The sequence below is a fragment of the Syngnathus acus genome, chromosome 20, assembly GCF_901709675.1.
Source record: "Syngnathus acus chromosome 20, fSynAcu1.2, whole genome shotgun sequence".
In the NCBI taxonomy this organism is placed as follows: Eukaryota; Metazoa; Chordata; class Actinopteri; order Syngnathiformes; family Syngnathidae; genus Syngnathus; species Syngnathus acus.
In genome coordinates, this window is record NC_051104.1 from 207,836 (window position 1) to 235,205 (window position 27,370).

General features: G+C 43.9%; 1 protein-coding gene and 1 long non-coding RNA gene across 4 annotated transcripts in view; one reads left to right on the forward strand and one right to left on the reverse strand.

Moving 5' to 3' along the window:
• dok6 (docking protein 6) overlaps positions 1-27,370 on the forward strand; it is a 32,696-nt gene that overhangs the window by 2,569 nt on the left and 2,757 nt on the right. The window contains exons 2-7 of the mRNA XM_037279436.1: positions 17,369-17,476; positions 23,510-23,624; positions 24,862-24,981; positions 26,246-26,435; positions 26,989-27,127; positions 27,206-27,311. Coding sequence (XP_037135331.1) covers positions 17,369-17,476; positions 23,510-23,624; positions 24,862-24,981; positions 26,246-26,435; positions 26,989-27,127; positions 27,206-27,311 — 778 coding nt within the window. The remainder of the gene's footprint in view (positions 1-17,368; positions 17,477-23,509; positions 23,625-24,861; positions 24,982-26,245; positions 26,436-26,988; positions 27,128-27,205; positions 27,312-27,370) is intronic.
• Positions 20,490-22,128, reverse strand: LOC119139071. Of its 3 annotated transcripts, none has more exons than XR_005101294.1 (5): positions 22,063-22,128; positions 21,438-21,491; positions 21,239-21,374; positions 20,861-21,102; positions 20,490-20,778 (listed from the first exon to the last, which is right to left on the reverse strand). It is a non-coding gene; the product is annotated as an uncharacterized LOC119139071 (long non-coding RNA). The 3 variants fall into 3 exon arrangements; XR_005101293.1 differs by having other exon boundaries at positions 21,438-21,617; positions 22,063-22,097; XR_005101292.1 differs by having other exon boundaries at positions 21,239-21,336; positions 21,438-21,617; positions 22,063-22,095.

Sequence of the window (27,370 nt, forward strand, 5' to 3'; positions counted from 1 at the left end):
ATTCTTAATCAGTCCCCACCGCTGCTGCTGAGATTGCAACGCTCGACTTTCTGCTACTTTTTCCGCCAACTTGGGAATTCTCTCCTGATGACGGGTCGTTTTTCCCGCCCTGTATTTATTATTTTATTTATCCGGGCAGCTGTTTTGTTGCATGATGCAGTTGCATCCATCCATCTACGGCAGGGGTGGGCAATTCCGGTCCTCGAGGGCCGGTGTCCTGCATGTTTTCTATGTCACCCTGTTGCAACACACCTGATTCAAATGGTCAGATAATTAGCAAGGTCTGCAGAAGCTGGATAACAATCCTGATCATTTGAATCAGGTGTGTTGCAGCAGGGAGACATATAAAACATGCAGGACACCGGCCCTTGAGGACCGGAATTGCCCACCTCTGATCTACGGCCTACGAGCGGTGATTAAGGCTCTGCGGCGGCGCTAGCTTGTTAAGGCTGTAATTTGTAGCCTTAGAAAAAAGACGATTTTCATGCTTTGCATTTTTAAGGAAAATTATAACCAGTTTTTTTTACAAAATGTTCGTGAATGAGAAAAACTTTGACTGAAATGATGAAAATAATAAATTAATGTCCAGTTTTGAATAAAAGGATGAGAACGAATTTTTTACAAGTTCCCCTTGAGTTCCATGACTTTACTCGAGTTTCACGCTACAAATTGGCGCGGGCAGGGAAGTTGCCACAGCAGCAGTTTTGGCTGAGCTTATTGATTGGCTCACGTGTGAAGGTGGAGGTCACGAGGTCAGCGCCGTATTCCGCCCGCCATTTCTTTTCACCAACTCGATTGGCGACATTAGCCGACTTTCTTTGTCTCTTAGCGAGCGGAGGAGACAATAGTGCAGTGTTCTCCAACGCACCGTCGGTCTCACACATGCTGGTTCTTCCTCCCCCTCCCTCCTCCATCTCACCCGCCGTACACCCCACTTTTCACAGCCTCTGATCTCTGCTATTTTATCTGTCCTGCTCTTTTCTTCCCCTTTATCTCCCTCCTCACCTTTCTGTCCTTCACTGCTTTACAGACAGCACAAAAGCATCCTATTCATCACCTCACACTGCACCTTCCATAACCCCAACGGGCTCCCCCCCTCCCCTGATACACTGCACACCCAACACACACAGAGGCAATTTGGCACGGCTCAACAGTGAAGAATTGGCACACGCATGCATCCAGCAAACAAGAAAACAACCTACTGCTAGAGGACAGTGTATAGATTCTCAATTTTAATCGCCTGGCTCCGTAGTGTGTATTTTTCCTTTGCTACATATCTTGGCCACCAGACACAAAAACAAGTACCGTAATTTTCGGACTATAAGTCGCGGTTTTTTTCATAGTTTGGGTGGGGGGGCGACTTATACTCAGGAGCGACTTATATATGTTTTTTTTCACAAATTTTTACTTGATCATTAACACATCACTTACTTACAAGTATAGTTGACCACTTCACATGTTATTTTTAGTATAGTTGATCACTTCACATGCTTTGATATCTTTATCTTGAACATATTCAAAACATGAAAAATAGAGAGAAAAAATCAAATAAAGTAATTAACACTTTAAAGCGCCATATCCTCTGGACATGACCTCTGTCACCAGGATGACATAAAGGACGAGAAATTTGATCGATGGATTTAATGATTTGGAGTGACACAAATGGTTTGATAATATTGTTGTTTATGTGATAGTTATTTAAAATATAGTTTATATATCGTTGTATGGGCCTGTGGAATAATTTGAACTGCGGCGCGGCACACGGCATTGTTGACAAAGGACGATCGATGGATTTAATGAATTGGAGTGACACAGATGGTTTTATAAACGTGTTATTTATGTAATAGTTTTTTTTAAATAACTGAATGTTACGTCAGGCCCGTTCTCAGCTCCTCGTTTGTGTTTGTCACGTTAGCATACCGTATCGTTTAGCCTGTTGTTGCTCGTTCATGTCTGTTCTTGGTGTTGGATTTTGTCGAATAAATTGCCCCCCAAAATGCGACTTATACTCCGGAGCGACTTATATATGTTTTTTTTTCACATTTTTGGGCATTTTATGGCTGGTGCGACTTATACTCCGGTGCGACTTATAGTCCGAAAATTACGGTAAATGGGAACCCCCCAACCCCACTGAACATTTAATTTGGCAATGACACAGCAGAACTTGCAAACAAGTGATGCTATCAGCGTTGCAAACGCGCCGATGACCTTTGAGTCGTTTGACTTGCAGTCCAGGTACTCGTTTGCTGGGTTTAGCTTCATCGGGCTGGATTGCAAAAAGGTCATCTGTTGAATATCTCCTCGCAATTTGGTCCAATCTGGTTTACAGTCGCAACAGGGTATTTGGTTTTTTTTTAATCACGTTTCAACATTACAGATGATTTAGCCCATAAGCCAGTTTTCATATTTCACAAAGACAACCAAAGGAAGATAGGTTTGAAAATTAAAATTGAATTGATTATTAATGGATTTATCATCGTTTACATCTGCATCACATTGCACTTATTTCTCCCACACAATTCCTCACTCCCACTAAGCATACCAAGAAATGCAAATTCATGACATCTCATCATTAATAATCACAAATAAAATGTTGTCCCTTTTGGGCCACTGTACATTTGATAGTATACCTCATCACCAGGGCCGGACTGGGAGATTTTTTCAGGTCAGGAGTCAGTTATGTAACCAGGCCACCCTGCCCTTGCCCATACGTGCATGTTCACACCCACACTTAATTCATGGGCACGAGCAAAACGCATTTGTGCGCACACAATCATTCTTTGGGTTTGGTTGAGAGTGGTACCGGAAAAACAAATCAAAATCTCTAGAATGAGGGCGAGCAAAATAATCAAAAGGTCTCTCTGAGTCTGACTGTCTGTCTCTGTCCTGAGTTGGCCTTTCCCTTGCACTGCTCCCTGGACTTGTCTTGCCAGTATACTCTGCATCTGCTGGGAGTGTCAGAACAACCAGCATAATAATTATATTATCGACAAGAACAGAATCAATATCAAAAGAATGATATGGGTAAATATATGCTTTTCCCCCCCAAATGTTTCATGCATAGTCATAGTCTATTCAATCCCATGCATTGATAGATGACTGTCTGTTCTTTACCTGTCAGCTGCTCTGATCTAGTTCTGGGCCTACTGTCTGAAGCACCAAAACTGGCAATATTTCCACCTTTGCATAGGAAACATATATATATATATTTTAATATTAATTTAGCCAGGGCCAGTTACAAAGTTTAGAGGAATGTGCAAGTAAGAAAGAATAACAAATGACTCTTCAACTTACAAAATCAACTAGAACTAAATCTAACAATAAATCAGCAGAGGGACAGCCTTATGGCTGCGGCACATATGCACACAACACATGCAAACTGGCATACATGCACGGGCATACACAGTTTTTAATGGCACCGTGAGTGTGTGTGGGGGGGCTGAACAAATCCGTAACTTTTCTGCATTTGGCCGCGTCCTCCTCCAGCGCCTTTCTTTTTTTGTCCCCCCGCCTTTCCTCTTCATTTTACCACGTTCGAAGTCCATTATCCTCACTTGCACCGCTCGCTAGCTACAGCAGACGGCACCTGACATAGTAACACACCCCTTCCTCCACACGCGCTGTGTGGTTGATACGGACTGTGGGGGCGGGTGTTAATTGATATAAACCAATCGTCTCTCCCTCCTCACATGCTCCTGGCCTGAGTGGCTTGGCCTATCTTTCTGATAGGCGCGCCACCCGCACGGCAGACTTACAGAGAGAGAAAAAAAAAGTCAGTCCGGGCGTGCTTGTCACTTGCAGATATTCATTTTGTGTGTGCAAACAAAACTACATTATTATTTTTTATGACTCACATCAGAGCTCATACGACTGTGTGGCTGATAAAAACATGGCTGTTATTATTTTTGAAGTGCTTTTTTTTTTCCTGTGCGTCCGTCCCCCTGTTGCTTCATTACTATCGCGCTCTCTGTATTAGTAGCTATCAGCTCTTTTATCACTCTTTTGTTGCACTCAGCTGTTTTGGCCTAACAAGTGGCCATTCGTGCTCAACGAACTGTGGCCTGGACATGGACAGTGCATATTGTCACCACCGTGTGTGTATGCTCCCCCTTTGTTGGCACGCCAAATACAAAGGGCAAAGAAATAGAGGATAATGCGTCTATCGTGGGACATGGCAGAGACGTTTCTTGCCACCACAGAGCACTCCACCATTAACAAGGAATTTTTGTTATTCTTCACAGAGAATAAATCTATCCAGCTGCGGTGTTGCTTTTGTAATTGAAAACCTCGGTTGATTGGAACAAATGGTGTTTGTTTGCCAGCATATGTCATGTTCTGGAAATAACTGGACTGGATTTAGCTTTCAGGCATGCTTTTGCCGTCTCCTCTATCATGCTTTTTCTATCTCCCAGGTTTGAATCCCCTCGCAAGCGCATCACACCAGCTCGTCACCGCCATCCATAACAGTTTTGTTGCAATGTTTTTCAATGAGCTGCTCTGTGAAGTGATATGTGCGTTAATCCTATTGGAGAAATACCACAGGAACGCCTCAAAACTAATCTTTCACACGGAAAACTGTACAGTGGAGCCTCGGTTCTCGAACACAATCCGTTCCAGAAGGCTGTTCGAGAAGTGAATCGTTCGAATTCCAAATCATATTTTCCCATTACAAATAATGGGAAAAAAATAGTCCGTTTTCAAGCCCCCAAAAAACAACGCCTTTTCTAAGCATTTTTTCATTTGTGCATTTTTGTCCAATTGCGCAACTGCAGCGCACCGCCGAACGCGCAACCGTAGCGCGTCGCCGATCGCGCAACTGCACCGCGCAGGTCGCATTATTGTGACAGAGCCATCGCGGAAATTTAGAAAATATGTTTAAACTCCTGCTGTACTTTCCAAAATTTAAGTGGACATCAGTGCGCAGGGAGCTTAATTTTGTCCGATCGGGCAACTGCAGCGCACCGCCGAACGCGCAACCGTTGCGCGCCGCCGACCGCGCAACTGCACCGCGCTGGTCGCATTATTGTGACAGAGCGGTCGCTAAAATTTAGAAAATATTTTTAAAGTCCTAATGTACTTTCCAAAATTTAAATGGACCTCAGTGCGCAGGGAGCTTAATTTGGTCCGATCGCGCAACCGCAGCGCGCCGGGCGCTCAGTGTCGCACTGCTTTAGGAGCGCCTTTGTGTTTTAGGATGGCTTTACTGATCCCACTTGCTTCCTTTGGATGCATGATTAGAGTTGATGCAATCCTCAGAGTAACGAGAACGTAATAACGAACGGAGTCAGTTGGCATGCGGGTCCTCTCGGCTCATCTCGCGAGGTTCGACAACCGAATTTCGTCCGACATCCGAAGCAAAAAAATCTCGAATTTTTTGTTCGAATACCGATTTGTTCGAGAACCGGGACGTTCGAAAACCGAGGCTCCACTGTATTTTAAAACTTAACACTCCCTACCTCGATCTAAGTATTTCTTGGCTGCAGATTGCAGTGGAAAATAATTGTGATATTAAATGATAATACAGCCATTGTGTGTCTGGCATTGTTTTCACGCTGTTGGCAGGGCGTAGGCTGACAAATCTAATCTTATCCCCGAGCCCTAAAGTGTTCATTTGAAAGTAGGTTTGGACAAATTTAGTGGAAGAAATGAAATAACAGTGGACCTAGAACGGAGCCCTGGGGGACTCCATCTGATTAAAGATGGATGCTTCAAATGGCTTGCCATAAAATATCCAAGGAGCATTTCATCTTTGAACACACTTGATGAGCATGTCATCCGAAAGGAGAGTGCATTTCTTTTTTATTACATTTCCTCCCTCTACGTCTTCTTAATAGTTCTTGGCTCAGTAACAGTCACTCAGGAGTTTAATGAATGATAAATCATATAAGCTGAGTGATTACGACTTTTACATATTTTCACCGTTCTCTTTCGAGCATCGAGCAGCTAAACTATAAACGACCAGGGCAGAGAGGAATCTAACACGCTTCCATTAACACTTCCTCCTTTGCTGGGCATCCGCCACTCATTAATCAACACGCCAGTCCCCCGAGATTTACTTTGCGGTTTAGCTCATGTTGGCGTTTGTGTGTCAGTGCATGTTTGCATGTTTGCTTTCTTTTCCTCGTGTACGCTATTGGAGTCCATCATCTAATGAACTGCATGACATTTGTTGACGGTGTATAAGAACCAAAATACCCGCCCTCCCCTTATTTTTAAATCACCTTTGGACTATATATTGAGATCCACTCCTGCTGTTACCTTTCATCAACCTGCTTGCCAAGCATATTCATACGTAGCCAAATATAACCTCAGTTTGCCTCTGTCTCCCTGCCTTCAATCCACGAAACAAGTCGCAGGCAAATACTGTAAATAGAAAAGCTGAGCTGCTTTACATGAAAGTAAATATTCTTGTTGTGTCAGATACATTTATACAAAGTGTTTATTTTTATGTTAGGCTGTGCTGGCAATACCCGGAGCTTGAGTTTGTGTCGGTGAAAGTCACCTGTCCACGTGGGAGCTTTGTTTTGTTTTGTTTTGTTTTGTTTTGTTTTGTTTTGTTTGGAGATTAGTTCACAGCAGCTTCCCTTCCTCCCTCTTTCTTTCTCATGGGAGATCTTTTAATAGTAAGGAGGTGACAGTTTCTCTGTCTGCTCGGGCGTCGGGTATTAACTTTGCAGCTGACCGCCTTCTCGGTTTGTTCCTACGGCGTCGTCTTAATGAGCAGAAATGACCTCGAGTGTAGTGTCAGCCGAGGCGACAGCTTTTTGATATTTCTGCAAAGGGATGATGGTTCGGGGAGGGAGATTTTGAGCAAGGTCTTGCCAGGGGAAATGGAGCGCACAATTGTGGCGTTGGCTGTGGCGCTGCCAGCGGATCATTCAAAGGTCATGAAGGAGGGGGAAAAAAAATGGCTCGTGAGAGTCGTAAACAATTGAAAACAGAAGGTCAGTGGAAAAAGTTGGTGGGTGATGTGAAAAGGTCATAATATGCTTATTTGTAAATTGGGAGTTTATGCTAATCTGAAGCTTTCTGATCATCTCTCACAGATGGACTTTTTTCGTAGCCTTCACAGCGAAAGAGATTGCGCTGCAAATGTTCAGTACTGAACGGCTCGGTAAAAATGAAGCCTGTTTGGACTTTCATAAGAAATGAACGCATTGATTTGCTTTGTGTTGCTAATGGCCAAGCGTTTGAACTACAAGCTTGCCCCCCCTTTGCGATGAATCAATGAATCACCAATCCATAAACCATTAAAAATACCTGTGGAAAAAAGTGAAGGCTGTTTATTAAGGCCAACTTTTCACCCCTGACAGCTGCGGTAGGGCTCGGACACAGAGGAAATAAAACGGAATGGCGGCCTGCAAAAGGCAGTGTGAGGACGAGAGCCAAAACCAACATGACAAATTCCATTGGACGCTTTTTTGGGACACGCCACACCTTGGCACTTCATCGGCGGCATCTCGGATTTGCACACAGAGTCAAGTTAGTCGGGCTATGTATATGTCAGAGGAGCAGCCCAAACATTCGTAGCTCTTCAGAATTAATCCAAGTCTGATTGAATTTAAATAACTGCACAAAGCATCCTGGAAAACACTCGGGGGGGTGGGGGGTTAGTCAGGGGGGGAGGCTTCGTCATGTCCTGCTACATATTTTGTGGAGCGTCAAAACTTGATTTATATGATAATCAAGTGGTCGGCTAATGCTAATCACGCTAGACGTCATCTCATGGTTAGCAAGAAAGGCTACGACGTGATATGCTAAAATGCCCACTAATGTGATTTGCACCATGTTTTGTGATGGCTGCACTGGATTTGCTCACTTGTTGCTTGAAATATAAATTTGGCCTGCCGATGCGAGTAACACCTTAATGAATAAGCCTTTGCCCTTGCCGCTTCCAAACGTAAAAAGATGTTTTGCGCTTTTTAGCAACATCCCTTTTAAGAAAATAACACCGAATTGTTGCTCTCTCAAATCCGTCTTTGTCTGCGTGTTATTGTCAGACTTGTGCGTGGATTAAATGGAAATTGCTGAGTGTTTGCTTGTTTGTGTGTGGGGAGGATTGCAGCGAAAGCAGTACTACATAAAAAGGTTTGGATGAGGGATGGCGAAAGAGCAGCCGGTTGTCATGGCGATGACTTAAAGGGAAATTATTCCTCTGTAATAATGTTTTATACATGCATGCAAGGCGGCTCGGTGGCGCACTGGCTAGCACGTCCGCCTCACAGTACGTAGGGTGCGGGTTCGATTCCACCTCCGGCCCTCCCTGTGTGGAGTTTGCATGTTCTCCCCGTGTCCGCGTGGGTTTTCTCCGGGCCCTCCGGTTTCCTCCCACGTCCCCAAAAACATGCTTGGTAGGCTGATTGAGCGCTCCAAATTGCCCCTAGGTGTAAGTGCGTGTGCGGATGGTTGTTCGTCTCTGTGTGCCCTGCGATTGGCTGGCAACCGGTTCAGGGTGTCCCCCGCCTACTGCCCGATGACAGCTGGGATAGGCTCCGGCAAGCCCGTGTCCCCCGTGGGGATACAGCGGTACAGAAAATGGATGGCTGGATGGACATGCATGCGAGCACACAGTGGCCTCTTGTAAATGTAAGCATAAAAAAAAAAATGTTGACGGTAGCTGGGCTGTAATCAATAATGAATAACTTGTGTCAACACCAACATAAAAATCCAATAAATGAATCCAATAAATGATATTTTGTTCACGAGAATATCTAGAACTGCTATGGAGAACTCAACTTGTATTTGATATACCGTAATTTTCGGACTATAAGTCGCGTTTTTTTTCATAGTTTGGGTGGGGGGGGCGACTTATAATAAGGAGTGACTTATATGTGTTTTTTTTCAAACATTTTCCAAAAAAAAAAAAAAAAGTGAAACCGCGATAAATGAACCACGATGTAGCAAGGGATTACTGTAATTTGAATTTCAAGTGACGTCAGCAGCGCGACGCGGTGTGGCGCGGCGGTTGTTTACATAAAGGATTGATCACGGGATGACGAAGATGACGAAGGGCCCCACGTACTACCGGCATCATTAGCGGCTTTGTTTCTAAGTGACACGGAGGACGAAGAGTTTGAAGGATTTAAGGATTTGGAGTGACACAGAAAGTTTGAAAAACTATTATGGCTTTTATGCACGCCCGGTCCTACTCTACGGAGCTCTCTTTCACCTCCGTGGATAGAAGTCGGGGGCCGGCGCTCGGCCGGGTGGCTGTCCAGGGACGGTGGATGGGGCTCGGACATGGCTTTTACGCACGCCCGGTCCTACTCTAAGGAGCTCTCTTTCACCTCCGTGGATGGAAGTCGAGGGCCGGTGCTCGGCCGGGTGGCTGTCCGGGGACGGTGGATGGGGCTCGGTCATGGCTTTTATGCACGCCCGGTCCTATTCTATGGATCTCTCTTCCACCTCCGTGGCTGGAAGTCCACGCCGCCACACGCCTGGAAGTTTGTTTTGTTAAATAAAGAGCCGTTTACCAAACCCACGTCTTTCCTTGTACTTTGTTAACGCTACGATCTAGTTATATACCAGATCTGTGGAATAACGACGAGGCTGACGTCAGGGCGCACGCACGGCGTTGTTAACAAAGGACGAGGAATTTGATCGATGGATTTAATGATTTAGAGTGCACAGATGGTTTGATAATATTATTGCTTATATAATAGTTATCCATCCATCCATCTTCTGAACCGCTTAGTCCCCACGGGGGTCGCGGGCGTGCTGGAGCCTATCCCAGCCGTCATCGGGCAGTAGGCGGGGGACACCCTGAACCGGTTGCCAGCCGATCGCAGGGCACACAGAGACAAACAACCATTTGCACTCGTACTCACACCTAGGGACAATTTGGAGTCTTCAATCGGCCTACCAAGCATGTTTTTGGGATGTGGGAGGAAACCGGAGTGCCCGGAGAAAACCCACGCGGGCCCGGGGAGAACATGCAAACTCCGCACAGGGAGGGCCGGAGGTGGAATCGAACCCGCACCCTCCTAACTGTGAGGCGGACGTGCTACCCAGTGCGCCACCGAGCCGCTATAATAGTTATTTGATTTCTAATTTATATATCGTTATATGGGCCTGTGGAATATTTTGAAGTGCAAGCGCCGTCAGCGGCGCGCACCCTTTGTTGACAAAGGACGATCGAAGGATTTAATGAATTGGAGTGACACAGATGGTTTTATAAACGTGTTATTTATGTAATAGTTTTTTTTAAATAACTGAATGTTACGTCAGGGCCGTTCTCAGCTCTTCGTTTGTGTTTATGTCACGTTAGCATACCTATCGTTTAGCCTGTTGTTGCTCGTTCATGACTGTTCTTGGTGTTGGATTTTGTCGAATAAATTGCCCCCCAAAATGCGACTTATACTGCGGAGCGACTTATATATGTTTTTTTTTCACTTTTTTGGGCATTTTATGGCTGATGCGACTTGTACTCCGGAGCGACTTATCGTCCGAAGATTACGGTAAATGTATTTTAGTAAGTGAGTTGTCATTTGAGGATATCTTTTTTTTTTTTTTTAAATGTACCACGAGAAGTAGTCGACAAAAACGCTGAATCCAGCGTTGCCAGAAATGCTCCGGCTATTCATTCATCCATTATAAATTCACCTATGGAGATACGGTCAATTGGAATTCCGACACTAAAAAGCTGCACTCTGCACTTGTGCACCGTTTTCTTTTGAATCAATAATTCCGCTTCATTTGAACCTGGCCCATTTTTCAATAATATCCTCATTGTAGCTCTCTGGGTCACATTAACGTAGGACAACGATTTGGAGATTCACTGGTGGCAATTATCTTTCAAGCAATCTTTGTTTCCTCTTGGTCATATTTCTTTCCTGTCCTCTTTTTAGACCGTTTTTTTTTTTTTTTTTGCTGAATTGATGACCTGTCTCGTGGTTGGAAAAAAAAAGAAGAAGTCTGCCCTTGTAGTCCTTGTCATACTGGACCTTTTTCCTTCATTATTCCGTCACCATATTATGACAGGGAACCTTAGTTTGCCTTTGACTTGTGTCCCATAGTCACACCAAGGCCTTGACAAATGAAATAAGGATTAGAGATGCACCGATCCGACTTTTTCAGTTTCGATACCGATACCGTGGTTTTGCGTATCGGTCGATACCCGATACCGATCCGATATTATGGTTGACTTAACAAGCTACATACCTCTACATGTGGAACAGAAAAGACTAAAGGCAATGGCATCAGGCATGACTACACAGTTCATTCCTAAGACAAAATGTAACAAGATAAAGCAGATTCATGCAATGAACTATTTATTTGTAACATAAATTGTGCAACAGCAGCAATAAAGTGTATCAGCATTTAAATTCAAGTAAATTAGGATACAAACTTCTTAAAAAAAAAATACAAATGTTGCAGCTGAAACTGCACTGGGCAAATATAGAAAGGGTGATCAAGCACACAGTAACCAAATATTAAAATAAATAGTAAACATGTAAACATTAGGTGCCGTTCCACATCACTCATGACCTGTTGATGCTCTAAATGCTCATTTAAGCAGCAATGAGAAGTGCTCCCTGAAAACAAGCTCCGCTTAGTACTAGTACTATACCTGGCAGTACTACCACCACCCCTGGCAACATTAGCTTTGCGGACATTACAAACTGCCGTCGAGCTAGTTGGCGTGTTCAGTTTAAAGTACCTCCACACAGCTGACTCTTTCGTTCGCTCCATGTTTGCGTTTGTTTAGAAAACTCTCGTGGCATGCGGCACACGTGCTGCTGACGTATGACGTAGCCGCGTCCCGCGGCACACGTGCTGCTGACGTATGACGTAGCCGCGTCCCGCGGCACACGTGCTGCTGACGTATGACGTAGCCCGCGTCCCAATAGATTAAGGAAAGGATCGGCTCACAGATCGGCTGCATTTTCCGATACCCGATCCATCAATTTTGTTGATATCGGGGCCGATATCCGATCCAGATATCGGATCGGTGCATCTCTAATAAGGATTTTGAAATTATATTTGACTGGAAAGAGGGGTGGGGTTGTATGTGTCTTCAGGAAGGAATGGGGGGGGGCAATGATTACTTGCTGCTGAGGTAGCACCGCATTACAAAAACACACACACACAGACACACACACGCACACACACGAGGATTTGGAATGGCCCAGATAAACTAATCTATGATTGACTGGCGCACGGCTGCCTCGCCATGCTGCCAACAGCTGTAGTCGAGGACGAATTACAAAATTACGGGATGTCCAAACATTTGACGTGCAGTGTTCATTATATCGAGGGACACAAACCTTCACTTATTTTCGATTTTCCGATTCTATCGGAACGACTGAAGTTAAAAAAAAACAAAAATCTCCGTAGTCAACATGCGAATGAGTCGGTCCCCATCATGCCTAAGAGTTACAGACTATGATTAAAGTGCTCTTGTGTAAGGTATTTTCACTGAGTGCGGCGGCAATCGTCTTGAAATTATACTTTGCGGGGCGCAGGAAAATCATTAGGAGGGTAAAAGCCCTTCCCACATTTGTCCGATTTTCTTTGAACGATCCAAAGAAGAGGCGGCAGGCCCATTTGCGTTTCAATATTCACTCGTACACTGGAGAGTCCGATAGAGCGCTATATTTATTCGCCGATGTGATTAGTCATTCACTTGAAGAGGGCTGTCATTGGAAATCATTTTCATCTCTTTCGACAGCTCCTCACATGGTCCAAATAATGAGTGATTTGTCTGTTTGGGATGAATACCGACCATAAATTATTGAGAGGGGGTTAGAGACGGTTTCTCAATAATTGCACAAGTGAATGAGACTTTGCGCTTTTGAGACTACTTAAAAGATGATTAAAGGCACCAAACGGCTTTTAAATTAGACAAGCCACGCCCTCTTCCATGTGCTAGATTCCGATAATACGACTTAGTCTATAGGGGGGGCTAAATTAAGATTTCCATGATCTATCGTTGCAGTTACCATCAACAATAGGCAACGTTGTTCCAAACGTAGGAGAAGCAAGAATCGTATGGATCCCGCGAAATTGAGTGTTGAAAGAACACAATGGTCGACCTGGTTTTTGTGAACCCGTCGTACTTTTCCAAGGTGTTTCCTTCAAGATGGAGCTGCCCTGAAAGTGAAAAGATTGCCCTTGAAAGGTTCTGAGCAGCTGGCTACTTTCACTGATGCCCATTTTACACGCTGGCAAGCTCAGCGTGCTGATGTTGTTGTTTTTCCAACAGTGAAAAATCGTCCGCAGATGCGGCTCGGAGCTGCAAAACGACTCTCTTACTATTTATACAACACACGCTTTTCATCATAATGTATCCAATCTTTCAAAACACCAACTGTGTTTAAATGTTTTTTTTTTGTGAAGTCACCTGACGTGGATTTATATTTTTCTGCCTGATATGAATAAAAAAAAGTTGTTTTTTTTAACCCCCCTACAAAAAAAATTGGGTTTTTAATCTGGCTTCTTCCATACAATGAAAGTCATTAAACTGGAATGTTGAAAAAATATTTCTTTAATAAATCATTCCAAGATTGTGATAATGAAGTGTTAAATTTTAATGACTCAATTTGTATTCCACTGTTGTGTGGGTACATCCCATTGCTCAGAATGTAAATCTGCTCATTATTGTTGATGGTTTTGACTCTCTGATGATGATCCTCCTGATTTTTGCTGTTCACTGAAATTATCATCTCTATTTTTGCGCCTATTTGTCAAGACGAATTTTTGTGAGTCGGGAGCTGAGGAACGTTTGATTTTGAGCATTCCTGTTTTTCTATCATGACTTTGTTTTTTTTTGTGTGTGAATTGTTTTTTCTGTATGCCCAACAATGTTCTGGCATTAAATGAGTCACATGAAAGTGGCAGAGCCTCATTCACATCTCTGTAATTACAATCAGTGTAAGAGTGTCTGAATTGGCGGCGGCGGCAGTCTGAGAGTAGCTCTGCCTTGACAAAGCATTGACAACTGTAGAACAGAGAAAATTCAAGACACTCCATTCATACCCCCCGGGTTCCTATTATGCACAAGCTATTTTATTGAGCTTCCTTTTGTGCCGGCATAATTACTTAATCTCGGCGCTCCTAGAGCGAATTACTTTGCGAGGCACACTGGGCTCCTCTGATTCCAGCTCCTAGGAGCCGCGTGGGATTGCGTTTACTGCTTAAAAAAAGCAAACACGTTATTGTTCATTGTCAGTGCCGATATTCTTCTCGGATTTCTCTAAAAAGTTTACCGTTTTTTTCCGTGTATAATACGCAAAATTTAACTAATTTATTGTCCTAAAATCTGGGGTGCGCATTATACATGGGTACAATTTTTTTTAAAAAAATTTTTAAAAAAATTTTCTTTTTTTTTTTTTTTTTTTTTTAAGAAAATCATGGTACTGGTACGAGTATTGATTTATGTATTGTTCTCTTCTTGTCATGTTGTGAAAGAATGTGGGTTGAATAAATACCGAAAGAACAATAGTGTGTTTGTACTGTGCTCTGGTCATTTCGTCAAAGAAGGGATAATAGTCCTCTTCTCTTCTTGACTGACAATGAATGTGATAGTTTAATACAATCAGCAAATAACAAAATGCGTATTACAGGTAATATTTTATTTCACAACACTTTGCCTTGTTCCTTTCGTCTCTGCTGTTCACTTCAAACACGCTCCATACGAACGCAATGCTCTCGTATCAGACGCTTGCTCGATCACCTGCTCGTTTGCTGTCACAATGTACCCTACACAAATCCGAAACATTTGTTGCGGCTCCGAGTCACGACGAGGGGCAAGTTTTGGTTTCCAAGGGTGTTATTATTCCTCTTCAACGTCTCTCCCATACAGAGCCGCCTTTTTCACATGTCCGCACGTCACTTTCCTCTCTTTTCATCTGATCGCGGTGGTGCCTTTACGGGCAGTCGGAGAAATCAACGCCAACAAAAAAAATACATCCAGCCTAGTTAAGACCATACCAAAGACTATAAAAATGGGACCCATTGCCTCCCTGCGTGTGTGACGATCATTGGGACTTAAAAAAAAAAAAAAAAGAAAAAAAAAAAAAAAAAAAAAAAATTGGGTGCGTATTATACATGGGTACAGGCTTTTTTCCAGCATCAACATGCCATTGTTAGGGTGCGTATTATACATGGGGGCGTATTATACACGGAAAAAAACGGTAGTTTTTTTGGTGGTAGGAGTCAGGGATGAAGATTTGAAATGTTTTTTTGTTTCCTCGCCGATTGAAAGAGTTTTATAGGCTACGCGGGGACTGAGTGCATTACAGAGTGTTTTTCTGTTGTCCGCTGTTGATAATGGGCTTGGGCAACACTTAACTAGAATGGAGGCCCATCAAGACAGACCGATAAGGACCCAGGGATCCACTCCAGTCAATTACTATTAAAGTGCCGAGTTGAACTCGGCAGGCCTTTTATGAAGTACTGCGGCAGAGTAAACAAATTAATTGTGCGTCGACGCTTTCCCAACTCAACCGCATGGCCCAAGGCAATCATACATCTGGTAGAGTGATAGCAGCTGTCTCCAGCAGGATATACAAGGATCATGTTCTTCAACGTTGAAAACTACCATGGACTCCATTTTCCATCGCTCACTCTACTGCAGGGGTGGCCAACCCGCGGCTCGCGAGCCGCATGCGGCTCTTTTACGTTCATATCAACATTTGTGTTTATTTTTTGTGCGTATTTGCTTCGTTTGAGTTCAATATGGTATTTTGGTCAAACGCGCATGCGCGTGAGGTGAAATCCCGCAAAGGAGGAGGGACAAACCCATTTGAGAAGTGTCAATTTCGCTCTAAAAATGGCAAGGAAAAAATGCACAGCTAAACGAATATATGAGGATGAACACAGGACGTTTTTAACAGAGTTAAAGTTGTTTTTTGTTGAACGCAATGGCAAGCCATTCTGCCTGATATGTCGGACGTCATTAGCGCATTTAAAAGCTTCAAATGTTCAGCGCCACTTCAGCTCACTTCATGCCAATATCGATAAGGACTTTCCAAAAGGGACTGAATTTCGCAAGCACAAGTTTGGACACTTTGAAAAGTCAGGCAGAAAAATAGGTACAGTTTTTCAAAAAAATTACGAAGCACTCAGAGACTGTCACGCTTGCATTGTTTCAACTGGCTTGGAACATTGCACGGGCTAAAAAGCCATACAATGAAGTGGAGTTTGTTAAAAAATGCCTCAGTGACGTTATTGAAATCTTGTCTCCTGAAAACGACAAACTAAAACGAATGATCTGTCCCGCCACACATAGTAAGTGAAAAAACGTATGTTTTTGTTTGTGGAATTTGTTGAACTGAGAGTTTGTCTGTGTGAGACAATGCACACAATGTTCATTGTTGAAAATGTGGTCTTTGGTCTGTGGTTTTAGTACTGTAGGAGTCAATTTGTCATTATCATGTTGGTGCGTGACATGATAATGTCACACAATAAATTTGGCTGAGCAGAGGTGTGTGTGTGTGTGTGTGTGTGTGTGTGTGTGTGTGTGTGTGTGTGTGTGCGCGCGCGCGTTTGTGCGTGTGAGAGTGCATGTGTGTGTGTGCGTGTGTGTGAGTGTGTGTGTGTGGGGGGGAATGTTCATGTGTGCTCATGTGTATGATGTGGCTCTTTGCGATGACACAGTAAAAAATGTGGCTCTTAGTCTCTGACTGGTTGGCCACCCCTGCTCTACTGCATTGTTGGATCTCTATCTGCGTTCGCTACCAGCCCGGTTAAAAAAATGCAATTTTGGCATCATTAGCCGTCAATGGTAGCGAACGAGTTAAAAAAAATTCAAGTGGAAGATGGAGAGAAACATATCCGCTCGTGCTTAGCTGTATGTTTGACCTTGAAGCCCAAGAAACCCTGTGCTCTGTATTTGTCTCATCTTCGGCGAGTGGGCAGACTGATCCGGTAATCGATACGCTGTACGATAATCTGCAGGCCTACTGTGACTGTGCGCGCGTAATGTGCTTGGCGCGATACTTAGACCACTGCGTTATGAAATGAAGCATAACTTCCATAACTCTCTAGTTAAGAAGATCTTGATGCAGCGAAACACATTAGATCCATTCATGAATTCCTTATTAAAAGTGGAATTTAAGCGAGTAAACTCAATGAGTCGTATTATTTTCAAATGAATGAATCAATCTTGTGGCCAATTTTATTCATAAATATAGATTTAAAAAAATAATTTAAACAAAACAAACAAAGGAAACTGAGGTAACAGATTTTTTCTAAAGTATACATCACCAAGTTCCATTCCTTGTATTAGACCACTTGAGCCAAATAACCTTTCCCCAATGAATCCACACACCAAAAGGTTTTGCACACAATTTCATCCAAGTATCCATATGATAAAAGCATTTGGCTTGATTTCAGGAAGTTAACTCCAACCTCTCTCTGTTGGCAGATCTTCCGAAGATGTTGGCTGGTATTGAAAAAGGCGTCCAGTAAAGGACCACGACGCTTGGAGAAGTATCCAGATGAGAAGGCCGCTTATTTTAGGAGTTTCAACAAGGTAAAAAAAAATGAGTCCGCCATATTGGACCGGGATCCCCAATCCAATATATATATCAAAATAATCATCAGTTAAATTTGATTTATAAGAACCGTAATCAGTAAGACATCTCGAACTGACTGCTGGTGTCTTTGGTCCCCACAAAGCATGATTTAGTAGCGATGACGATGTGCGTTCGCCGTCCACTGCATCATATTGTCACATGGGCCGTCCCGTGCGCTTACACACAAACCAGCCGCCGCCGCTCCACGGGGCTTTTCATACAAGCGATGCCGAAGTGAGCGATGGGCACACACATGCACCAGTGCACTTGGTAATGCGTCGCCGCAAAGATCAAGAAAGGTCCCGTCTGAGGGCTTCATTGGACGCCGCTGTGATTTGGGAGAGAATAGGCTGCACCCGCCCGTTGCCCATTTACACACTCAACACAAAGAGGATTGGCCGCCTTTTTTTTTTTTGCCTGAGTCGCTCCACACAAAAAACAGAAATCCAGGTATTTAGCCAAAAGGACATTTGGGAGTTTTTGTGCCTCTCTAGTCTTTCTGACAATTATGAGTTGTAATCGAAGCGGCGGAAGGAAAACATATTGGTGCTAATATGAGATTAAAGTCAATATTTTTCGGTGTAAATAAAAAAAAAAAGACCTGCGTGAAGCTGGCCCCCCACCCCACGCAAAATTTAAGCAAAATAGTCTGTTTCGTTTGTGCTTCGTTTGTGCTGGTTTTGTGCAGCAAAAATTTTCGTTTGTGCTGCTATGGTTTTTTAGTTTTAGTTTTTTCATCCAGAGTTCACCCAGCCCCCCATCTGCTCAAAATTAACCCAAAATGGTACCGTTCGTTTGTGCTTCGTTAGTGCTGGTTTGTGCAGCAAAAATTTTCGTTTGTGCTGCTTCCGTTTCCGAGATATTACACATTTATTTTATAGCGATGATGACACCCAGCCCCCCATTTCTCTCCAAATGGACCCAAAATGGTACCGTTCGTTTGTGCTTCGTTTGTGCAGCAAAAATTTTCGTTTGTGCTGCTTCCGTTTCGTAGATATTACACATTTATTTTATAGCGATGACGTCACCCAGCCCCCCATTTCTCTTCAAATGGACCCAAAATGGTACCGTTCGTTTGTGCTTCGTTTGTGCTGGTTTGTGCAGCAAAAATTTTCGTTTGTGCTGCTATGGTTTTTTAGTTATGAACGATTATTTTATAGGTCATCCAGAGTTCACCCAGCCCCCCATCTGCTCAAAATGAACCCAAAATGGTACCGTTCGTTTGTGCTTCGTTAGTGCTGGTTTGTGCAGCAAAGATTTTCGTTTGTGCTGCTTCCGTTTCCGAGATATTACACATTTATTTTATAGCGATGACGTCACCCAGCCCCCCATTTTTCTCCAAATGGACCCAAAATGGTACCGTTCGTTTGTGCTTCGTTTGTGCAGGTTTGTGCAGCAAAAATTTTCGTTTGTGCTGCTTCCGTTTCGTAGATATTACACATTTATTTTATAGCGATGACGTCACCCAGCCCCCCATTTCTCTTCAAATGGACCCAAAATGGTACCGTTCGTTTGTGCTTCGTTTGTGCTGGTTTGTGCAGCAAAAATTTTCGTTTGTGCTGCTACGGTTTCGTAGATATTACACATTCATTTTATAGCGATGACGTCACGTAGCCCCGCCCCCTTATTTACTTCCAAATGCACCCAAAATAGTGCCGTTCGTTTGTGTTTCGTTTGTGCTGGTTTGTGCTGCAAAAATGGTACCGATTGTGCCGCAAAAAAATTAGTTGGCGTTCAGTGAATCATTCAATTTGTCATTTATCTAATACAAATTTATTTTCTATTTTCCTTGCTCCATGGATCGTTAATTAACCATTTGTTTGTGCCATTGCAATTTTTCATTCTTAAAATCATGCATCTTCATTAACCCCCTGTCATGTATTTTATTCTTTTTCACTTGACTCAATTCTTACACATGTATTATCCAACTAATTACCATGCAAAGTGACCTCTGCAGACCGGTAAGACATATCGCAACAGGGTGGCGAAAAACAAAGACGTGCAACTTTTTCAAGCGACAAATGCACAACTATCTCCGAAGATTTAATAACAGTGAGTGACAGAAAGCATGTCTGGCCATATCTTCCTGTATCAGGGTGTTATGACAGGGGATACCAGCTCCAGTGTCCCAGTCGTGCAGATGCTGTCAGAGAAGCATGATGTTAATGCTATCACACAGTGGCTGAAGGAATGGATCCATGCAGGTGCATCTGTTCCTAAAGAAGCAGTGAGTGACTTTTCTCTGGCGATTCTTGGAGCTCTAGTCAAAGCTTTTACCCCTCATCCTGATCTGAAGAGCTACATCAATGAGTGCTTTAAGATTTCACGTGGGAATCAACCTGGACATCTACCCCCATGTTTTGTCAGGGTAGATGTAGCACACTGTATTAAGATGATCTGCTGGTGGGACTGCCTGAAAAACAAAAGACCTCGCGTTAAGGATTTCTTTGTTAGGTCAATAGCACAGCTTCTTAAGTCACAATGTTTGCAACATGCAAAAGAACTTCGTCGTGCTATCACCATTGTGGCACTGAGTGAGACAGAGGGTAATGACAATTCTGGAGCCCCTATCCCATCAGAAAAGTGCAAGAAATACTTGAGAGCGCAAATCGCAGAGGAATTTGTCCCCATTTCAGATGAGGAAGTTGAGGGACAAGAACCAGGTGATGCATTAAATCAGCACATCCAGACTAATGTCCGACAGTGGGTGACAGAAATATGTGAGGAGAGCAGGTCACTTGCTATGGCTGATGGGGATAGAGACAACATCCACTTCCTCCCTGAGATTATTCCCCAAATAACAAGACTTGGAAGTTACTTGCCACTCTGGACAACAATAATGGTCCCTCTCTTCAAAAGCACCAGCATCACTGCAAGTTGCGCAGCTGTTGAAGCAGAGTTCAAAAACATAAAAAAAGGCCTTTTCAAGCATGAAAGCCTACCCATTCGTGTGGACCGGTTTGTTGCTCGTCATCTTTCCTTCATTGAGGGAAACATGCGGATTTGCTCTGCAAAACAAAAAAGTGAAAAGGATGTGTGTGATGCCACGACTGTCAAAGAGCCTGACAATGTCTGCAGTACTTCTCAAACTGAAGTAGTAAACAAAAGGGGAAAAAAATCTCATCCTGGAACGGAGCCAGATGCATCTACTCAGTGCAGTTGAAAACTGGAGAGGTTTAGCGGTCCCACCGAAAAAAAGAAAGATAACTTCATATCTCTCTCCTTGTCCTGAATGGCTGCATATTGATACACAAGTGGGCTGGAAAAAAGTCATTGTTGAAAAACGGGAACCATCAACAGCCTGTTAAACTTTGCACATCAAAAGTGTTTGTGCTCAATACTTGTGCATTTGATTCTGTCTTTCAATGCTTATGCTGTTCTTTCTGTGAAAGTTTTTCATTTGAAAAGACTGTTCTGAACTATGAACGTGGGAACCAATTCCTCCACCTGGTGAAAACCATCACAACACAGGGTGTGAACCCACAGGTATACTCACAGAGGGCAGAACTGCTGGGGGAAATATTCAAACCTGTCCTCCTGACCTCTGGTGCTCTCCAAATTGATGCACAATGCCACATCTCCACTGTAATTGAGAGCGCAATGAGGAATATCCTAAGTGTTTATTTGATAAAACAATGCTCCTCACAGTACTGCAGTTTAAGCCAACAAGTAACAAGGCAAGTTTCACTTGTTTGTGCAAACATTGCTCTCCTGCAGACCTGTGGCATGGCTTCTCTTCAGACTGCTGCTGAAGAGGGACTCAGACTTCCTGACTCTCTCTGCCTCAGGCCAATTGAAAATCCTTCCAAGTGTCCGTCTTCATTCAAAACACAGGACAACAATACAGGCAAGGCTCTGTGTTCAGGTAATGTTACTCACAGCTACAATCTGGGAGAGTTGATGTGGATTGACACTGACCTTGGTAGCAGTTGCAAGGAAGTTGCCTTGCTTGAATTTCCCTCCAGTCTGGAGCTAAAAGAGAAGACATTTACTTTGAGAGCAGTCATTCGCTTTGAACCAGGACTGACCCAGGATTCTCTTGGGCATTATGTGGCATACTGCAGGAGGACTGCATATGCCTGGGAGATCTATAAAGACCTGGGAAGTGGAGTGAAAGCAGCATCAGTAAATACTAAGATCTTCCCACATGCTGTGTTCTACACAGTGCAGTGATGCATTGTTTGAATTGTTGGAAAAAAAATGTTGATAATATTCCCTTTGACAAAGAAAGTTATTTTTTCACTTTTTCAAGTTTCTTTTTCTGGCTGTCATCAACTTCACATACATGTATTAATTGTTGCATTAATTAATGTTTTGGAGCAGACATAGACTCATCAGGTATTTAGGTTGCGGTGAACCTTTTGCATGTCAGATGTAATTGAAAAAAAATGATCATATAGGCTTATTGAAAACAAGGAAATTAATCAATGAGCACGATACAAACATAATTACAGAAATATCCTCGTACTAAAAGCCATTCCCCGCAGTGAAAGTTTTCTGTAAGCTAAAAAGAAAAGAAAAAAAAGGCTAAGAACATATTTACCTTGTATTCGTCCTGCATCAGGAGCATTCCAGGAGCTTGAAATTCGCGACAAAATACAGTGACGTGGCTGGGTGACGTCATCGCTATGAATTAAATGTGTAATATCTGCAAAACCGTAGCAGCACAAACGAAACTTTTTGCAGCACAAACCAGCACAAACGAAACACAAACGAACGGCACTATTTTGGGTCCATTTGGAAGTAAATAGGGGGGCGGGGCTACGTGACGTCATCGCTATAAAATAAATGTGTAATATCTACGAAACCGTAGCAGCACAAACGAAACTTTTTGCTGCAGAAACCAGCACAAACGAAGCACAAACGAACGGTACCATTTTGGGTCCATTTGAAGAGAAATGGGGGGCTGGGTGACGTCATCGCTATAAAATAAATGTGTAATATCTACGAAACGGAAGCAGCACAAACGAAGATTTTTGCTGCACAAACCTGCACAAACGAAGCATAAACGAACTGTACCATTTTGGGTCCATTTTGAGCAGATGGGGGGCTGGGTGAACTCTGGATGACCTATAAAATAATCGTTCATAACTAGAAAACCATAGCAGCACAAACGAAAATTTTTGCTGCACAAACCAGCACAAACGAAGCACAAACGAAACAGACTATTTTGCTTAAATTTTGTGAAATTTTTTTGCTATGTGAAATAGGACTCATCCCTTTTTTTGCCCGAGGCTGGGAAGGCAACCAAATATTTTCCTTTCATATACGGTGACACACAACACAAGAGTGGATGCATGCCGGAATTCATTTCACAGCTCCGAAATTCCCTCAGTTGACACGACTTTGTGCTTGCTTATCTGAGGACACGACATTGTATCTACACGCACATAAAATATTTTGATACCATCTCGTAGGGAGATAAAAACACCCAAATTGCATCTTTTCACATTTTTATTATTCCCTCGTAATCTTCAACGAATTACAATCGCAGCGTATCTTTTCACATTTTATGGGATCAGGAGGAATGTGTGGTCTGCATATCTTGTCTGAAGCCCAGGCTTTTAATCTTGCCGCTTTTCACATTGGAGCCCGGCTAATTCATTCCCAGCCTTCTTGGCAAAAGACCTGCAGTTAACACACCCTAGGTAGTTAACACTCATGTAGGGTAGGCTGAGTCAAGTCCAACAAAATAGTCTGATATTCAATTCGATAAAATGTTGCCATTCTGCATTGATTTCTGATTTAAGGGATTGGGCTGTACTTTATTACTCTTTGCTATTTGAAATGGATGCAGGTAGTCAAATGGGGCCTTTCACCGCTATGCAACAAGCTTGTCTTGGATTGGAAAGAGAGACTTTGTTTGTGTGCAAAAAGCCTCGAAACCACAATTGCACTTTCAACAGAGCGGCACAAGAGGTTCAATGAAGCGCCGCCGTCGACGGCGTTCAACCGAGTTAATGTACCGCCGCCAATTTTGTCCTCTTCAGATCACTGAGCTCCATAATATCAAGAACATTAGCAGGATGCCCAGAGAGACCAAGAGACACGCTGTGGCCATTATCTTCTGTGACGACACTTCCAAAACGTTTGCCTGCGAATCAGGTCAGGGGAATTTTTTTGTTACAAGAATACTGAAACAATTGTGATTATTTATTTCCCTAACTTGTATATGTAAACAGAGTCCATTTCTACGACTTATATCCAAAAGCCCCAAAATTTATCTACCCTGTGATTATTTAAATTCTCAAGCGAGTAAGTGATGCTACAACATGGACGCCAGCTGAGAGGGGGGCCTCAGAAGCCTGTTAGCTTGCTGGCTAGCTGGCGGCTAGCGTCTCTCCATGGGGCCTGGAATTCCCTCGTTGGGTATATTCAAGCTATTGGAGGCTTTAAGCGGATATATTTTGGAGGCAAAGAAGCTAGACGAGGTAGCATTGATTTTCAGACTTGGTGTTACACACTTAGCAAACACTGACAGACATTTGTTTGCTAAAAGGGCCCATGAGGGGGCAGGGCCTCGGATATTTTCCCTATTGTGAAAATGTGGGAAATAATTTCCGGAACAATAGGATAATACCCTATAGTCAATTATCTGCCGAGGCACCTAGTGGTGCTGTCCAAGCATATTCCAGATGAGGGGGGCCAGTGCCCCTGCGGCGCTCTCTCTAGCAGCTAGTAGCTCCGCCGGTGCCAGCATTTGAGAGGGTTTTGATTTTTCACAATTTTCAAATCTGAGTTATGAGCTTGGCCACACCAAACGTACTTTTCTCATGCATAAGCCTGAGCACCGCTTCTGTTTGTTTAGCTCCATTCCACTCGGGCCTTAAAAGTGTAGGAGCCATTTACAGGCCACAGTATCTGGGTAAGAGAGAGTATGAATCAGGGGAGGCATTAAGTAGCAGCCTCCTGTGTGTAAATGTAGTTTTGCTCTCTGATGTCTGTGAACGAAGCGCTTCAGGCACCAACAGACCATCGGCTCACCGCGCTAAGCTAAGGCGGAACGCAAGAGACTGCGGGATGAATGAAACGGAAGATATTGCCACTAATACGCACAAATAAAGAGACACGGAAACATGACGCCACTGCGCTTTCGGGTGTCACCGACGACAATTACGCATCCCAGAAAGGAACTGGCAAAGAGAAACAACTCCTGCTCTTCTTCCCCGAGGAGAACATGATCTGTTCTGACTCATCAGGAAGGAAAATTGATGTTCCCGACCAAAACAGATTTTTTTTTTTTTAACGGAGATGATTTTGTATCAAATCGAATTTGGGAAATAACTTATTGATTGGTCCAGTGATGATTCATTAGATGCTGCTGTTGTGTGGGCAAACGCAGAGCTGGATGCGGAGGAATGGTGCAAGCTGCTGAGCGCCGAGTGCCTGGGTAGCCGTCTCAACGACATCAGCCTGGGCGAACCAGACTTGCTAGCGGCGGGGGTGCAGCGGGAGCAGAACGGTGAGTGCCCATTTACCTTAGAGAATAGGGGAGCTGCCGCCACTGTGCAATTGTCAATGCCCTGTTAGTTCAACTTCCAAAGTTATACTATGGGAAACATGAGCGCCCGTGGATGCATAGGTCACAGGCGGTGGCGGCGACGGCGGTGGCGGTGGTGGCGGCGGTCAGGGCTCTGTTCCAGGCCCTGATGCGAAGTGCTGTGCATCACTGGCCTCTCTCGTAATGAGGCTTGTCACAGAGATGGATGACATTACGCTCCCAAAGCTGTGCGAAATAAATGTGCTGCTCCCCCCACATATTCCGCTTGCAGGAAATGGAGCTTACTCGCCAATGCAGTTTGAAAGCGCGGAAAGGCAACAGGCAATCATGAGAAGTGTGCGGACACTAAATACCAACATGGTTGCATTTTTGACTGCTTTCTAGTTACAGCCGGGAAGTGAGCAAGGGCAGTAAGCACCCAAACCCTAACTTCCCCCCAAACCCTAACAAGCTAAGGCCATCATTAGATCCGAGTAGCCTAAAGAGACAGCGAGCTATGACATGGCTATTTTCTATCCACTGCAGAGACATGGCTTATTTTGGAGTCATTGAGTATAATTAGTGAGAACCCATTTAGCCCCCCCACCCCCCTGCCCGCTGCCTCTGGCGGTTAAATGGAGTGGAAGAGGGAGCAGGGACATGCTCAACTTGCTCCCAAATCTGCAACAAGATATTTCTCATAATCGGATAATGTTGAATTTGCAAGCATAGTGACAGTCACATTTTTTGGCTGTACTTTCTATTAGAGACAAATATTTGGGGGCCTCGGTGTCGACGTAATCCAAAATTCGTAGCTAAATTGGAGCACGGGCTGCCACACAACTCACTCTGACAAATAATCCATCACTCTTAATCCTTCCGGCTCTCATGCTAACGTTTTGCACGGGTGGAACAAAGCCTCATCCCAAAGAGCTTTTAGCTTTAATGCCGGATTTGATATTTACAAATACGCGTCTGTTTTCTTTTCAGGAGTGAATGAAAATGTGATCTGTTTACCATTGTGGTTTCTGCAGAGGCATTTTGATGCAGCTCTTGTGACTTGAATTATTTACGTCTGATAGTAAATCTTTGAAGAAGAGAATATCTGGGTGTTTGGCGAGAGTAAATTTGCCCTGAAAATTGGAATTCTTCAGCTGCTGTGGGATGTCTATGAGGTGGAGCTGTGTATGTTTTGGGGGAGATTTTTTTTTTTTTTTACCAATTGCATTTATCCTCTGAATTTTAGAGCGTTTCAATGTGTACCTAATGCCCACCCCGAACTTGGACATCTACGGGGAGTGCACTCTGCAGATCACCCATGAGAACATCTACCTGTGGGACATCCACAACGCCCGCCTCAAACTCGTCATGTGGCCTCTCAGTTCGCTCCGCAGATACGGTCGAGACTCCACCTGGTTCACGTTTGAGTCCGGAAGGTGCGTGACGATTCTCTTGAGACAGTGGCGCCCCGGTTAGGACTCCCTGCGCCCCGGTTGAAAAAAATCGAGCTCTTTCGATTCTTCATTTTCATGCCGTTTTTTTCTTTCGGTCTTGCGCGAATGTGCTTGCGCTATTCTATGTGCGCGATGTTATCCATTCACCGTTTGCCTCCCGGACCCGGATGTTGTTTTAGCGATCAGCGAACGGCGTGGGTGATGTTCGATTTTTTTTCCTGTGGGCGCGCGCCCCTACTGGAAAAATTCCTGGCTACGCCACTGTCTTGAGAACATTTAAGAATTTTAAATATAGTTCAAAAAGTTCTTTGAAAGTGTCAGAAACTAAAGTTCCCAGATATGCGCAGTGGCCTCGGGGCGCCGGGTCGACTCAATGTACTCATGCGTGTGCGTGCGTGCTCTTACTTCAGCACGCAGTCAAGCGTGCGCTCCCAACAACGAGCGCCGTCGAAGTGTGTCCAACAGCGACCGTCAAAGTGTGTTTACTTTACTTCCCCCTTTTGTGTCTGCGCACGTTGTTTATTCCGGGGCGCAGGATGTGCGACACAGGCGAGGGCTTGTTCACGTTCCAGACACGAGAGGGGGAAATGATCTACCAGCGCGTTCATTCGGCTACTCTGGCCATTGCCCAGCAGCATGAGAGAATGATGGAGGAGATGGAGAAAAGCTCCCAGGTAATTTCATACGGTGGTGCATATTTTATATTTCACCCAGTTGTACAAAAGCATCTGAGGCCCGTCGTCTCCTTGCAGGTGCGCTCTTCGGAGACGCTCAGTAAGTCAATTTCCCTGCCCCGCAGCGCCTATTGGCAACACATCACGCGGCAGAACAGCGTGGGAGATCTCTTCAGTTACCAAGGTGAGCGCGCTTGAATCGAGTTCTTGCATTGGCGTAGTAAGATATTTTTTAGCCATTTA